The following is a 15,978-nucleotide window of genomic DNA, read 5'->3' on the forward strand; positions in this document are numbered from 1 at the left end:
TAAGTCTAGGTGCACCTAAACATTAATTTAACCATCAAATTTGAATTGAATAACTTTAAGTTCCTTTCTCCCAATCCTTGTTCCATAGGTCTTAAGCAAGGCTAAATTAGGTCGAACTTTATTTCATGTTTAACCCAATTGTCAAATATTTTCCGGTATCCACATAAAAATCTCATGCCCTGTTTAGTGACATTTATAGTAGAAATATATTTCTATGGACCATTAGTTCCTCATATTTTTTTTATGAGGAAAATCATATTATTTTTTCAGGTTAGATTTTTCTAACCAAGATGGGTTGTATAACCGTATGGAAATATTGTCAACACAAGGTAATTTTATATCTGAGAGTTTATTTTACTAAAAATTATTGATTAAGTATGGTAATATATGAGTTAATTATTAATTTATATTTATTTCCTTACAAGAGGCTACATGTCCATTTAATTTTTGTTATATTTTTTTTAAAATTCACATAATTTCCTTGTAAGATACTAATAATATTTTCAAGGAAATATGTATCATAGGAATAAAAAAATTAATATATTTTTTTATATAAACAAATGTCACTGACCGGCTTTAGCCAAACACCTTGGTGAACAAATAAGGCCGTTCCATCGATCCTTTTCCAGGCCTCACTATATATTGAATCGTTAGTTCGTGGAATCTTAGCCTCGAGAGACTTCCGCGGAAGTTCTCTTATATCGTCGAGACCCTAACCCTAGCGCTCGAGTTTTCCTTCACCGAATATGTCTCACTTCGGAAGAGCAGGACCGCCAGACATCAGGGACACGTATTCACTCCTCGTTCTTAACATTACCTTCCGTAATGCCTCGTTTCCCCACTGTTTACTGTCTGATGATTGTTTTTTTTTCATGTTCTGTCGATTAGATTATACTTCTAAAAAAGTTGATTAATTCTTACCTTTGTTATTTGCAGGAACAACAGCTGATGATCTCTTTCCCCTATTCGATAAATACGGGAAAGTTGTTGATATCTTCATCCCCCGGGACCGGAGGTTCACCGAATTTTTTTTGTTTCTGTTTGTTTACACTAGTGAAACGCCGTGGTTTGATTTCGCGTGATGTTGATTTATTTGTTTTTTTTTTCTAACTTTTCATCCTCGCTGAATAACGTAGGACTGGAGACTCGCGAGGGTTCGCTTTTGTTCGATACAAATACGCAGATGAGGCTGAGAAAGCTGTTAAAAAGCTTGATGGTAGGTTTACCTTTCGGGGAATGTGTACCTGTCTGAGTTGTGTCATACACATAATTTATTGAATGGAAAATATATGTGAACTATACTTTGTATCTCTTCAGGGAGAAATGTTGATGGAAGGGATATTATGGTTCAATTTGCAAAATATGGACCTAATGCAGAACCTATGTAAGCTGTCTAACTTTTGCGCCTGCTTTTTTCTGTCTATTTTCGCATCTCTTTGTTTTTTGAGGAATTCTTGTTCATCCGTTTAGTTTATTTATTTGTCAGTGGATATTGGCCTTTAGCTTCTAGGGGTTGACTTATCTTACGATGATGAAGTTGATTTAATTTGCTAACTGCTGTACGAGTTTTGAGTGTTTTGGCAATCTCATTTTTCTTGCATCTGATTATCTTTGTAGTAAAAAAGGGAGAATAATGGAGGCTCTTGAAAAGTCTAAAGGTCGGTCTAGGAGCCGCAGCCCAAGGCCAAGGTAAGATCTTAGGTATTCTTTGACGTTAAATTTTGAGGTTGTTACCATTTAAAAGTTGTTCGAAGTCTTGATGGTCATCTTGCTTATTCTGTCGCACACTTCTCTTAATATGTGAAATTATTGCTAGCAGTTTTTTGTTATTTTTACTGCCTGACATGTTTGAACATTCAACTAATACTACTTTGTATGATTTTTTTTCTTGGTTATCTTCTGTTGGATATTCTTAACTGTGATTATTAGTATAATTTTTTTTCTAGAATAGCTGCTGTTAGCAATTTACAAGCCATTGTGTGTTTGTTGCTAGTTCTGTGGAAAATGAGGTGATATTCATAGAGATTTTACACTCTTGTGAACTTTGTATAGGCTATTAGACGAAGATCTGGGTGTACACATTCAATGAAGAAGGATGTTTTTAAACCTTTGTCTTGTTGATGTGGATTCAAGGTCATCTGGTTGTGTTTTGTAGGTACCGTGATGGTTATAGAGGGAGGGACTCTAGAAGGCGAAGTCGTAGCAGAAGCAGGGATAGGCATCATGAACGTGACAGGTATAGGGGGAGGGAAAGAGATCATCGTCATCAAAGCAGGAGCCGAAGCATTAGTCCTGATTATGACAGGGGCCGAGGTAGAGGCCGAGCTGATGATGATTACAGGAGTAGGAGCAGATCTGTGGATAGGTATGCTTCTTGCTTTTGCTTTCAGGATTGCTTTTTTCTTAGACCTCTGTTTTAATTGTCATATATCTTGGTTCTATTTCAGTGCTTCCCCTCGTCGCCGCAGTCCTAGTCCTGGAAGGAGTACATCTCCTCGCAGGACTCCTTCACGTGAAGCCAGCCCTGATCGACGTAGTGCAGACAAGCGATCTCCACCTCCAAGAAGTGCATCACCACGTGGCCGACCATCCGTTTCTCGCAGTCCATCACCTCGGAATTCAGATGTTGATGTATGTAGACCTGCCAGTCTATAAATCTTCAATTATTCAATTGAAGTACCCTATTTTTAGGAACTTAATTGATTTATCAATTATTTATTGCTATATACTTTGATTTTTGCAGGAGTGATGGCTATAGAAGGGTTAGTTATGTGATAATTTCTCAGGAAGATGTAATCTGATTCCGTCTGCAGGAATATGCATGTCCTGTCCTCTTGGTTGTAGATGCTAGTTTTGGTTACCATGGACTTCCTTTCAAGGTTTTTTTTTTTTTTTTTTATAAACTTTATTACCTGCCGCTTTGCTCCGGATATGCTATGTCGCTATAGTGTGTTTCAGTACCTGTGATACTATTTTATAGAATTTGTTATGTTCAGCAACATCCTATGACTCCTATTCTTGTGTATTATGGAAAGTGTGTTTGCTATGACTCACCATACGCCATATCGTGGACTTTTATAGTTTTTGTTCGGGAAAAGAAGTGATTGTAGCTGATTGGCAAGATGGTTAGAGTGGGGATGTCCTGATGATAATGTTGATGGTGCTGTTTGTGCTTGATGATGTTCGTGTTTTGATGCTGCTAACAAACATCAGTAATGCTATTCATGCCACCTAGCTGGGACCCAAAACATCTTGATTTGTATACTATTGACCCCTGTGATTGGTAAGGTTCATATTTTGTACCTTTTTTAATACAGCCTTCCCCTACGGGATTCTGACTTTTGTCCTCGTGATGTTCCCCCCTGGTTGTCGCTGTTTGTAAGATGGTTGCAAGGGGAAGAGTTTTGTTTTCTGTAGCTGATGCAGCTCTGCAGTTCAGGTGTACTGATGCTGATTAGAAGATGTGAGCCTTAGAACGTTGAGTTGAGTTGAGTTGAGTTGAGTTGGCTGGACGAGGTGTGACAATGCAGGATCTGGGGTTTTCTCTTAGGTTAGCTGTACGTATTTTGTTTTTAGTATGACTTTATTGTTCTTTCAGTGTACCGTCTAGGCACTTTTTTAAAGTTCCATCTGGTCCTCTGTTGTTCGGTAGGTTGGTGCATATGCCTTAACAGGCATGTGGCTGGCCCCGATAAAAACCAAATTTCATGTCTGGTCAACTATCTCATGATTGTTGTGTACCATTTCTGTGCGAGTGTGGGTTCCACCAATCCGTCTATGTTTGTTCAGTCTATTTCAAGCCCGTTCAGATTTACTTTCTTTAATGGTTTTTGGATGTTTAATCCTTTGCTAACAAGTGTTACGGTTGAAATTCTACTTCACCATTACAATGTAGGCCAGCTTATTTACATTGATTTTTTTTTTTTATTAATCTGGCCTTACCTCTGGTTTCATCTGTTTTTGGTGCATTAGTTTTTTATTAAATAAAACTAAGTTTCTACCCGTGTGCGGTATCCAGCTGTTTACTGGAGTGTTGTATAGGATTTCAGTTTTTTACTAGCTTTAAGAGTTGAGAGTGAAGTAGATGAGTAAGGGCCTGTTTAGAACCAACAGAAAATAAAATAAAATAGGAGAGTTAATTTCTGTTAGGCAGAGAATGATAAAGGGAAAAGAAAATAAGAGAGCTGGAGAGAAAAGAAAATAAATAGAAACTTGAAGAAAATTTAATAAATTCTTTTTTCTACATATATCAAAATTAAAGAAATTAAATATTTTTTTATGTTCTCTTTTATTTTTCATGGGTATCTAAACAAGATAAAAATAAAACTTTTTATTTTCTCTTCTTTGTTTTTTTTCCCATTTTTTGTGTTCTAAACACAACCTAAAAGTGTTCTTGTTGAAAAGACAAAAGTAAGAGATAAAAGGCTAAATAATAGCAAATATTAAAGAAAATAAAATTTTGTCAGATTTAAAATGATTAATTCAAATAAGTTTCAACATACTTTACTTCATTATCCAAGTGTAAAAATTGAAATATTGAATTAGGATAAAGTTATTATGAATTAAAATGTTTATAAATATTAAAGTAACAAAAAGATCTTGGTCGATTGGAATGAAAATTTTGAGTGCTTTATTATTTAAAAAAAAAAATAGCAAAAAAGACATCATACAAAAATACAAATTCAAAATGAATAGTGAGAAAATTAATTTGCTAAAATGTTAAAAAAAGAAGAAGAGAAAACGCCTTCAACAAAGGAATGCACAAAACAAACGAAAGGGATGCGTAATTGCAGAAAGGTTATGCAGATAAATTTAAGTGGACTGTCAAAACGAAATGGAGCCAAGACAGAGACAAACTAAGACTTCAAACATTTAGGGCAGCAGAAGCAAGTGTCACGGGCAGCCCAGTTAGACCCGATGATTCCTTATTTGAGGTTTATGTTAATCTTTGAGAAAATGCTCAAGCAATAGGAAGCATTTAGGTCTGCAAAGCCAGACTCGTTTAATAGAGAACTATTATGAAATAAGCCAAAACGTGCTTATGTCGATTGTATGTCACTTTGAAGAACCCGAAGTGGAGTGTTAGTGATAAAATTTTAAACTAGAACCAACGTGATTTTTTAAGATAAAACTCTTGCTGGTTTACGCTAGACTTCAATATCTTCAGCAAGATTTAACTTTATCAAAATCTATAAAACCTGACCCAGTGAGATGATGGAGTTGTCTTCTAACCACCACTTTGAACCCGGCTTTGATGTCATAATGATGTCAACGTTATTAAAAATACAAAAACATCTTCGGGGATTTCACTTCCACAAATTTTATGTGCAAAAGGAGGAAAGAGGGAGGGGAGGGAGGGAGGAGAGGCCAGTGCCCCTTCCCCCCTCAGACTGAAGCAGGGGCATTGCAATTTCAGTAACAGGAAAAGTAGTCTGGCAACTGGAGTTTGAACCCTTCGTCAGTAACAGATGCTTAGCTAAGACCTTTTCGAGAGGCCGTGCAGCCCTTAAAGTCTTTCTCTTGCTCTACAAATCTGTAGTAAGTTGATGCATTTCAACCAGCTATAATGGGTTCAAACTCTAGCTCATGCTAGCACCGATATCCAACGGCTAAGTTTACAGCATACAAGAGAAGGAAAAACTACAATGTACAAAATGTACACGATCAGCTACGTTTAGTGTTTTTCTTCTCGTTTCTGCTGCATTTTTCACAAGTGTAACTCCGTCCGTCATCTCCATTTCCATTTGGAAACGACAGTAAAAGATATGCCTTTATGACCTAGGGCTCACTATTGATGCTTCGACGTCGACGGTCCGCCTAGAGGAACAGTGTTCCGTCAACTACAAGTTCGGGTAGGCAGTGGAGCTCTCTGCAGCTGATCCGTCCTCAGCAACTAAGACAGAAAGCCTTTTCACAACTTCAAGTCCTTCAAACATCAAGGTTAATCAGAGTCTACAACCACAGACTCTTGCAACGTAAGAGCACCATCTTCATGCAAGAAATATCTACTGAAAAACAAGATTCATGCTGCCTATTGTTATACCAATCATAAAAGAATCCGAACACCCTTAAAGTGTATAGAGAAGAACATTCCTCTAAGAATTTCACTTGAACCTCTTTCTAACAGAAGGGATGTTTGGTTTCAACCATCATTTCACTTTCTTCAGTGAAGTGAGGTACGACAAAAAAGAGTGCTTGGACGGATTCAAATAGGCTTCATAAACTGAACATTTGACAGACTTGAGAGCTGTTGGATATGCAAAATGATATCCAGACATTCACAGCCACCAGATAGCATTACACTACAACATAGTTAAAACTCTTCACTAACGCATAAGGTGCGTCATCAGTTACCAGCCAGCTGCCTTGCACCTGAAAGTCGCAGTAAACTGCACATAACAACAACATAAATGGGGTTCACTTCCTTAACTCCACTTCTCTTAAAGGTCTCTTGAAAAAAAAATTACGGCCTAAATGTACAAGTAAACTACACAAACTACTAAGCACCTATCTCAAAGAAGCATTGAAAGAGAAATACCTCTCCACCTTCAATCTTGTTACACCCAACAAATGTCTCCTAAGACTAGAGTAAAATCTAGATGATCTTAAGATTACTTTTTCATTACCCTGCTAAAACTATTTCAACAAGGAAAAGAGTGAAATAACAACTTAAGGTTTTTTTCAAAAAAAGAACATGATAGTTCAAAAAGGTTTACATGATGTTCATGTGAAGTTCTAGAAAACACGTTTGGCATCAAAGTTTTGTCAACGAATGACAACTAAAGCTAAAGGTGTAAAAATAGATGAAATGACAAAAACTTGGTCTTCAGACAGTTTTTTTCCAAAAATCTAATAAAAATAAGTTCACACAGCTCTCAAAGCCAGAAGCCTCCACTTAATAATGCTCTACAGGTTGCTTCCAATCGGAACCATTGAAATCTATGTTGTTCCACTTCTGCATCTCGTTCCATCCATGGTCCCAACTCATCTCTCCACTTCCAAGTTCTTTTTGTGTATTATTCTAATCTGATGCTGATCTTGTGGAAGAGTACAGACTAAAATGTCTTTAGATATCACAATCTTTTGAATTTTTACAACAACACAGTAGAGTGCACTAATAACTTCACACAATAATATCTAGAAAGGTTTAACCAACTGAAGCTCCTCATCTTATCAACGCTACCAAACAACTAATTTAAAAAAAGTGTTAGAAGTTGGGTCTAAGGTCCATCCTAAAATGACTAGCTAAGTTAGGAATTTTTTGCCCAACTAATAAACCCAAGATCTTTTTATTCATTTTCCATGCGAAACAATTCTTTTCAACACTTTCTCTCACATGTAAGTCCTTTTTTTTGGCTCCTTCTACACATGGACAATCTGGGGTAAAAGCCCACGCCTAAACACTTGCTCTGATACCATGTTAGAATTCGGTCTAAGGTCCATTGCAAAATGACTATCCAAGGAACCCTTCATCCAAACTAATGAACCCAAATCTTTTTACTCATTTTTCCACGTGGTACAATTTTTTTTTCCAACAAAAAAAATCAAAGAAGTAAAGTTCCCTATCCCATGTGACAAGCTAAGAAATAGACTTTAATACTGTGACACTTTTCCTGACACTTCACAATAGTAGCTAGCTCTCCAAATATAGCTGGTCCAAGCAAAACCTACATTTAGATTACTTGACTTGACAATATTTCAAAAATATTCATCGCAAGACTGAATGTATCATAGGTTGTCCCATCTAGGACGCTAAATGTATATTTTCATAATACTTAGGATGTCACCAAATGAAGAACATAAGAGAAGATAGATAGCAAAAAAATTCAGAGCATGGCAACATCATTGAGGTACTCATATTGCATTAACTTGACCATTGGTGTGATATACAACTTGATAGGAATAGTATTGTTAGTATTAGTGGAAATAGTCCAACACAGATTAATGTCAAGAAAAATCTCGTGGTTATCAAAGGTTTCCTAAGTTTGTCTTTTCATTTTAGGATGGGCCTAATCCCTACTTTAACACAGTTCAAATCAGAATCTCTACCTTATTGGCCTAATTCATTCCTTGTTTAGGTTGAACGTGGTTTGTTGTTCATGTCTCAGGCACATTTTAGGTTGGCCTTCAACATGGGGAGGGAGACTTAGTGGGAATAATGCACATAGGGGAGGGAGAGTTATTCAGAAAATAAGTAAAGATGAAAAGAGCAAAATAAAAGTTTTAGATAGGCCCAAGACACAGGCTTTACACAATAGAACATTAAAATGCTAAAAAGTCTATTTTATTATAAATGGCGGAAAATGAGTTTCAACCAAATAAACTAAGACATAAATAACTAAAACAAAACAACTTCTTAATCCTATAAAGAGCTGTCTTAAGCAGAACAGATCAACAATGAGCACAAAAATGAGATAGGAACTTATCTCCAAAATATTCCTGAACAAGTAGGATCCATGTATTCATACTTAAGTGCTTGTAGTTATAAAACCCATTCAATAAGGACACATGTACATTCATATATAATGCTACAAACCTCACCAGGAGTTAAGTGCACTACACTTATGATGTCCAGAATTATAGAATACAGCAGAAAGTACCATAACTGAAGGAATTATGGTATAAAGTAATCTTTAAACACTGGACAGTTTTTGTGACTAGATGGGCTCAACAAGGCAAAACATTCAGAACATAACGTGTCACATAAAAGTCATTCTAGAAGCCTTCCTCTACTTCTGAATCAACTTTTATTTTTTGCTGAAAAGAGGCATAAATGTAAATAGCCAGAAACAGGGACACGAAGGTTTGAAAAAACAAACAAAAGTTACACATCAGCACTACGTAGTTTGACCACTGTATCAACTAATTTTAAACTAAAAAAACAATCATTTTAATTAAAAGAAGCAACAGCGGATATTTTGAATGAAGATGGAGGCTACGTACACCAGTAACATACAAGTGACATATTTTAGGATTATGATATAAACTATGCATACCAAATTTCGGCTTCAAAGCTGACCTGTTTGGCAATGCCATTAATAAGCAACCATTTTTACATGAAGATGGGCATCAGTTTTCAACATAATTTATTGCTTTCGGTGATCAGCAATCAGTAGCTCTGCATCTTTAACATCATCAATCCCATCAGGCATCTCAGGCTTATTGGTTGTACAGCCATGAACCTGTTTGTGCAGTTACATGATAGTTATCTAAAGAAGGAAATATAAGAAGCCAAATGGGGAGTTCAACTGTAACTTCCTGCAAGAAAGCTTACCCTGATGTTGGATTGAAGCGACAAAGCATGACTACTAGCACCAAGAGATGGTTCGGATGGCCTAGAGAAGAGTAAACGTGCTATAGATCTGTCTATAGGATTTGTGTTTGTTTCTGCATCCATAAAACCCATGCACCTGCATATTGGATGGAAAATATGAGAGCTCTATGAGTTATCAAACAAGTGGGTCTCATGAAGTCATCTTCTTTTTGACAAAGCACTTTGCAGACACGAACCTCCACACCAATAGGAAAACAATCCGTAAACCCAACTTGTTTGAAACACACACATTTGCTAAAATTGAGTAAGCAATCTCCTTACTTGTTAGTTTCATCTGTCCTTGGACCAGCATGTTTCTCTATTCCATCTTTGCTGTTACTCTTCATATGTCTTTGCTCAGCACTCCTAGCCAAACGGTACAAGCTGTCTCTTATACAAAGCTTTGTTCTGATATCCAGCTGGAATTAAGGACATTCATGCAGCTTAGTGCAGCTTCAGATGAGTACTCATAGTTTTCATACATGCTAATGTCGGGTACTGCAGTTTGTATATATAGTTTTCCATGAACTGAAAGTCCTATCCCTGAGACATGCATCCACGCAGGCAAACACAAGCCTAGCACTTCACAGCATATGTGACAAAGAGGCAATGGTAAACAAGCTAACAGAATGTAATGCATGTCATCCTGTCAAATGCCTCCAGTAACAAATTGAATAGCAGCCCAGAATTGAGATAGCTTTCACTGGGACACATAAAGATATCAAATCAATGAAAAGCTTAAAATCATGCTGTGATGCGGTTAAACATGTACGCTTCAATTAATCTAGGCATTCCTAGAGAAGTAAGTTCTCTCAGTACTGCACCTTTGTATGTGTATACAACCCACTCACAGTTTCAGTCAGAAAAAAACAACTTTACCTGATCCATAACATCTTGGAGCCGCCGAAAACTAGCTGCTTCGGGCGAGATTCCATTAGATAACACAGAGCTCATACAAGAAGAGCTATCTTGTATAGCTGACGAATCTAAGCATTCTACTCTTGTTACTTCTGCTTCGCTATCACCTCCTAATACATCTTGAACATGGTTTATTTGCTTCTGAGTTGGAATTTTATCATCAATTCCAGTGTGAGAGGCAGTCTGTTCCTGGGACCCACCACTATATTGTGAATGCAGCTGCTGTCTCTGATGGAACTTTTGTACTTTTTCCCCAGGTATGAGGACTGAAGGCTTGGAATGGTAATCAGGAGACCTCCTTAAAGGGTGGACATATTTAGGAGTTTGAGTTGAGAGTTCATAGGGTAGATGTTTTTTGTTCTCAGATTCAGAAGTAGATGCTGATTGTGAAACTGGATAATGGTGCGCACCTACATTCACATAAGAAGTGTGCTCAGGGAGGTAATTCATGGTACTGGACTCCCAATAATCTTTTGGTTGAGAGAAATCTTTCAAAGGTTCAGGATTCATGGAATTTGTACATTTTTTCACTTGAGCAGGACCATGAATCACACTGTCATTCAAATATTCTGAAGATCTTTCTTTTCTTTTCCCTTCTGACTGGGACTTGTTCTTTGGCTGTTTCAGCATATTGACCTGTATGAGTAATAAATTAAAGTATGAGGAACAAAAAGTCTCTGTAATTCTACCAGAAAATTTCTAAGCTGAAGTAACAAAAAACCACTTTTTGCCCAGTTCGGATATAGTAAACAAGTTCTCACAAATACCAATTTTAAAAAGGAACATTACACTTAACATTAACTTCCTTGTCACCAAGAGCTGTATACCATCGGGCTACAATAGCCTTCAATTCAATCAGTAAAAAACGTCAGAAGCATGGGTTAGGGCACAATTGCTAGTATCATATGAATATCATTTTGAATATATTTCACCCAGTGGTATTTTCAAGTCTATTTTTACAATAAACTGTTTAGCTAACAACCTTAAAAAAGGCAGTAGGTGGCAACCATTACCTTATTCACACCCTGGGGTCCTGTAATAGAACTTCCACTTGTCACCTGTGTAGAAAGAAGCATTTTTCTCTCTTCCCCTCGACTATTGTCATTTCCCTGAAAAAAAAAAAAAAGAAATTTCCATCCTACATAAAGAAAAAAAAAGAAAAAAAAAGAAAGAGAGAGGAACACAGAGCTTTGAAAAACATTTATCAACACTTTGCAACTTGCATATTTCTGCTGACCTGTTCTCTGGATGCAGACTCCCTCTTATTTTGACAATCACCATCTAGCCAGCTTGTGCAAGAATAAAAACCCATATTTGAAGCTTCATCAATGTTTGAGGTCCAAGAATTAACAGCACTGGACATGTTGTTCTGATCATTATCATCAAACACAGGACATTGACCATCAGGACAGAATTTTGGATCAGTTTCAAATTTGGACCTGAATCCGAACTTGAAAGCCTCTTCTGTGCCATTTATTGCATGTGAAGAAGGTGAAAAACATGAGGGCTCATCGGCAGTACTACCATTCTGTTGCCCATATGATGAATCGCAATTCCTATCATTAACAAAAAAATAAACATTAGAAAGGGATATAGAGACAGGTCTATATAAATAGCGGACATGAGAGAGAGAGAGAGAGAGAGAGGGGATATTGGTAGATGACTAAAGTACTAGTAAAGTGCCTGGTACATTTTGCAAAGAGTAAACTAAAAAAAACTGCTACATAGATTCTAGTGTAAAAGAAGGTCAAACATCAAAGTGGGGTGATCTAAGTCATTTAAATAGGTCCAAGATGAAAGCCGTATAACATCAGCATGCATGGGCTATTCGTTAGTGTACAATTACCATATCTTGTTCAGGAAAACCCTCAATCATTTGATAATATAGCAGCACTACAGAACCCTAAGATGAGTGGATAATGAATGTCAAATTTAGTTAAAGTCCAGGCACCCTTACCAGTTAATTTGGAAGAAAACAAGCCTCGATAGAGGTGAGCTTTTCTAGAACCCAGAAACCTAACAAAAGTAAGTTAACATAATTGGTTCAACTTGAGCAGGGTTGCTTAGGTGCTTTAACTGGAAATGATAAACTAAGCTTTGTTATCACATGAGAAGAATAGGTTCGACTTGAACACATCCATCCCAGCACTCATTTGCATCATACTCCAATCGTTAACTGCTCCTATTATGCCAATTGGAAATGAACTCCTTTGTACAAACAAGACGCATCAAAGAATTTCAATCCATTGCTTTTGTATTCTGAACAGATCCAGCCTCAATTCTATCACATCATCAATATAAAATAAAATTTGGATAATTTTTGGGAAAAAACATGTGTTCTAATGGCATGTAAGTTTCTATTCTCCAGCACTGCCAAGTAAACCACCTGTATGGTGGACATTCAAAAAAAAAAAAAAAAAAAAAAAAAATTAGGGCAGATTGTGAACTACTTCCAATAGACTACATTTAGATCCTGAGAGAAGATTCAGAATGTCAAACCAAGGTGGCTACATAGGACAGGAGTTGTAAGATGATGTTTACACTTATCAAGTGTCCAACCATATCCATCAATGACAAAAAAAAAGTTCAAACCAAAAAAGTTCAACAACATTTGTCAAGAAAAAGAAAACACAACTGCCAGGAAGAAAATATAAGATTACCTGAACAACTGATCAACGTCCTCAAAGTTGCCAATATAAGGCCACCCATAGTCAAAAAGATCAGAACATTCATCATCCTGCTGTTCATTGCTGAAGAACTCCAACTCATTATCTGCTGAAGAAATATCTGGTAGTTGGAATTGGCACAAGTTCTGATCCTCTGTGCAGAACTCTTTGCCCACAGAATCTATCTCACCACTTTTAAAGCAACTATCAGACACTTTTGAGTCCTTACAAGCTAAATCAGTCACAGCATCCAAACAGTCACCATTTTTGTGCAAGCAGGACCATGCACTCTTCTCCAACATTGGAGCCTTTGTTTTGTTCAGACCTGAATGTATAGTGGGGGCCCCCCTTCCCAAAGAGAAAATGTTTTAAGGTTACTCTTTCATTTCAGTGCTCCTTCAAACAGGATTCTTATTTCTTTATATAGCTTCTCATGTAAGCACCCTCAAGCTAGCCGTCCATATTACAACCAGAATGCAGAAACGTGTTCCTTGAAACTGGAAAACTAATAAAACAATGGCATAATGAAGTCAGTAAGTCAAGTATTCTACCTCTAGAAACATATTGGGAAAAGAGGGCAATGGCCTCTTGCTTAAGAAGGAGTAGGGTTAGCATAACAAAATTTGTTATACAAATGTGGATTAATTTGATAAAAGAAACAGAAAAAAAAATTATATGATGACATTAACAAAACCAATTTATTTTTCTTTAAACTCTGATACTTGTTGTTATACATTCTGAATTGACAATGTGGAGAAGACTTCATACTATCTTCATGCACTTAAATACTAACCAAGCCAAATACATTGAATACTGAAATTTTATCATTGCAACTCTTATTGAAATACACTAAAACAAAGAACCAAACAAGTAAATGGTCCACACTTGCCCAACCAGTTTGTGAATAACACTCTTTGGTTGAGGAAAAAAACGGAGAACACAACAGGTCTTACTATTGTGTCCACAGCTCTTTGATTGACCATATGTTCAAGAGTTCAAAAGTTCCTTCTTAATGCCTGTCAGGTACCTCAGCTAATCACCCAACTAAGCAATGAGAAGATGGCACTATTAACATCATCCGACACAATAGCTTAACCCCATCGGTCATCATCAATGCAAAAGATCACTTGCATGAGTTGGTTTCAAATAGGAAATTATCTAAGCAAGTAAAATGAAAAACAAGGAAACATTATCTAAGTTTTCAATGTTTCCTTCTAACTGTCAGGATTTTCTGGATTTTAGGCTTATCAGATGAAGCTGAGGACAAGGATCTGGTTCTCCTTCACAAGTTGTAGATGTCCTTATTATACAGGCACGTAGCCAGTTCCTTGCCACCTCTTATTTGCAGCAAGCAGGATCAGTAATCAATTCAAAATAAGGTACTAACAGTTCGTACACCCCTACAGTGCTCAGGTAGAAACAGTAGGGTTTAACAGAAGCTGAACCGTGTTAAAATGTGATTGAACAGTATAAAGCAACGTCTTCCATCACTTACTCTGTATTATTTTCAGGCACCAATTTTAGTCAACGCAAGCCTTCTCCAGCAGACTGTTTGTTATATTTCCGGGTTTATTAGTGCACGGAGAATATGTATTAGTCCTAATACTTGTTAGCTACAAAAGAGGAGAAAATTAGAGCCTAATCGATAAGGACGCTTCCTCAAGGTTCTAAAAAGCATCTGCGGAAACCTTTGTTTTCTTGGATAGGAATATGAGGACTGTGAACTTGACAAATTCAATGAATTTCTTCCGTAATCGAATGATCATATCTGCGTTTTCAAAACCTTCCACTTACTATCAGTTGACAGATAATTTCTCAAGCTGGTAAAACTGTTTCGAATAAAATATAATTTCTAGATGAAACATGAGTTACCAAGGAAACTACCACTTTCTGAAACGTTACGAAGAAAACGGGAAGGCGGAAATTGATAACAAAGCAAGTTATAATCATTTGCCACACCAAGCAACAACCGGAACCTATGCTAGTAATCCCAAATCTAAAATCAAGTCCACGGAAGGAAACAACTACGCCTTAAAGACAATCACTTAGTTTTCCCGTTGCCGACAAGATCAGCAAAAGAACAAACCGAATCGACATGTAAAGCAGACTCACTTCATACATGCCCCAAACCGCCTTCCATCCGAGATGCTCACCCTCCATTGAACACATGCTGAACCGTCCAATGAGATCTCATCTTCGGAGGAAGAAACGCTTCACCGATCCCTAGCGATACAGACCAAAAACCTAACGAAAACTCCAAACCAGAGCCTACCAACGAGATTTCAACACAAAAACGGAAAAGGCAAAAAAAAAAAAAAAAAACTTACCAGCTGCTTAATTCCCGCCGCCAACCCAAAATAATAAACACCATAAAACCAGAAAAATCCGCCAGAAACCGCTCTTCACCACTTCCAAGCCTCAAATCCGCTGATGGCACTCCGCCCTATCGTGAGAAATACAGTTTCCGTTCACCTATCGCATTTCCAGAGAGTTCTTCCCCTGCTCTACAAGTTCACTTTCTCTCAATTTTTTTTATTTCGAATTTTAAAAAGGACCGGTGTAGAGCGCCATGTGGACTTAAGATCAAAACTAGGCGACGCATATCAGAACTGGTGGCCGAGAGTTGCAGATGGGATCCGATCAGTTCCACTAAAATGATTGGCAGAAGGCGCTTTCAAGCCTTTGAAACGTCGACACGTGTGACAAACCACTAACTCCCGTGCTCCGCGCTGCATGGTGGCTCCTTGAGATTCCTTCGTGAGAGGGGCAGAGAGCAATAAAATAACCGCGCTGCCGACCGCAGCTGGTTTTACTCGCGACTACGTGTGCAAGTGGCACCGTTTTCCAATTTATCGCGTTTGGTTTTACTTTTGATCGCGAGAAAAAGAAGTAGGGATTTGTCGCCGTAACTTTTACGTGGCTGGGAGAAGAGTCAGCCGTCCATTCCGGGAACCGCAAAGGCTTCAGTAGGTCCCGCTAAAACTGAGCCGCAAATCTTATATATTTTTTGGAAAATATTCCTCTCGTGGGGTTATTTTCCTTTTTCTTTTCAGAAAAAAAGTTTTTTTTTAATTTCTTGAA

The 15,978-nt window shown here is 37.3% G+C and overlaps 2 protein-coding genes across 5 annotated transcripts; one reads left to right on the forward strand and one right to left on the reverse strand.

Annotated features, from left to right (window-relative positions):
* The first annotated feature begins 652 nt into the window (after window positions 1-652).
* On the forward strand, window positions 653-3,001 carry LOC137937544 (serine/arginine-rich splicing factor SC35-like). Its single transcript, XM_068782612.1, has 8 exons — window positions 653-822; window positions 937-1,015; window positions 1,137-1,216; window positions 1,318-1,384; window positions 1,618-1,689; window positions 2,156-2,365; window positions 2,448-2,631; window positions 2,744-3,001. The coding sequence occupies exons 1-8, from the start codon at window positions 747-749 to the stop codon at window positions 2,747-2,749; spliced, it is 774 nt and encodes a 257-aa protein (XP_068638713.1). The 5' UTR covers window positions 653-746; the 3' UTR covers window positions 2,750-3,001.
* Window positions 3,002-5,541: 2,540 nt separating this feature from the next.
* On the reverse strand, window positions 5,542-15,501 carry LOC137937767 (protein LNK1-like). Of its 4 annotated transcripts, XM_068782935.1 has the most exons (10): window positions 15,225-15,501; window positions 12,892-13,402; window positions 11,469-11,787; window positions 11,245-11,340; window positions 10,753-10,867; window positions 10,193-10,641; window positions 9,596-9,732; window positions 9,275-9,410; window positions 9,020-9,182; window positions 5,542-5,926 (listed from the first exon to the last, which is right to left on the reverse strand). In XM_068782935.1, the coding sequence occupies exons 2-9, from the start codon at window positions 13,197-13,199 to the stop codon at window positions 9,087-9,089; spliced, it is 1,656 nt and encodes a 551-aa protein (XP_068639036.1). In that variant the 5' UTR covers window positions 13,200-13,402; window positions 15,225-15,501; the 3' UTR covers window positions 5,542-5,926; window positions 9,020-9,086. The 4 variants fall into 4 exon arrangements, with proteins under 4 accessions (XP_068639036.1, XP_068639032.1, XP_068639033.1 ...); XM_068782931.1 differs by having other exon boundaries at window positions 10,193-10,867; XM_068782932.1 differs by lacking the exon at window positions 5,542-5,926 and adding an exon at window positions 5,935-6,389 and having other exon boundaries at window positions 10,193-10,867.
* Window positions 15,502-15,978: the final 477 nt, after the last annotated feature.

Source organism: Aristolochia californica, unplaced genomic scaffold (genome assembly GCF_029961685.1).
Source record: "Aristolochia californica isolate CCGP_79_NKW_82.1479 unplaced genomic scaffold, dmAriCali1.0.hap1 SCAF_7, whole genome shotgun sequence".
NCBI lineage: Eukaryota > Viridiplantae > Streptophyta > Magnoliopsida > Piperales > Aristolochiaceae > Aristolochia > Aristolochia californica.

Excerpts from the sequence above, each read along its gene's own strand:
- LOC137937544 (XM_068782612.1), top strand. The coding sequence starts at position 747 with ATGTCTCACTTCGGAAGAGCAGGACCGCCAGACATCAGGGACACGTAT. Across the intron at positions 823-936 it reads CGTTCTTAACATTACCTTCC|GAACAACAGCTGATGATCTC; the intron begins GTAATGCCTCGT and ends TGTTATTTGCAG. Across the intron at positions 1,016-1,136 it reads TTCATCCCCCGGGACCGGAG|GACTGGAGACTCGCGAGGGT; the intron begins GTTCACCGAATT and ends TGAATAACGTAG.
- LOC137937767 (XM_068782931.1), bottom strand. The coding sequence starts at position 13,199 with ATGTTGGAGAAGAGTGCATGGTCCTGCTTGCACAAAAATGGTGACTGT. Across the intron at positions 11,341-11,468 it reads AGTCTGCATCCAGAGAACAG|GGAAATGACAATAGTCGAGG; the intron begins GTCAGCAGAAAT and ends TTTTTTTTTCAG. Across the intron at positions 9,183-9,274 it reads CGCTTCAATCCAACATCAGG|GTTCATGGCTGTACAACCAA; the intron begins GTAAGCTTTCTT and ends CTGCACAAACAG.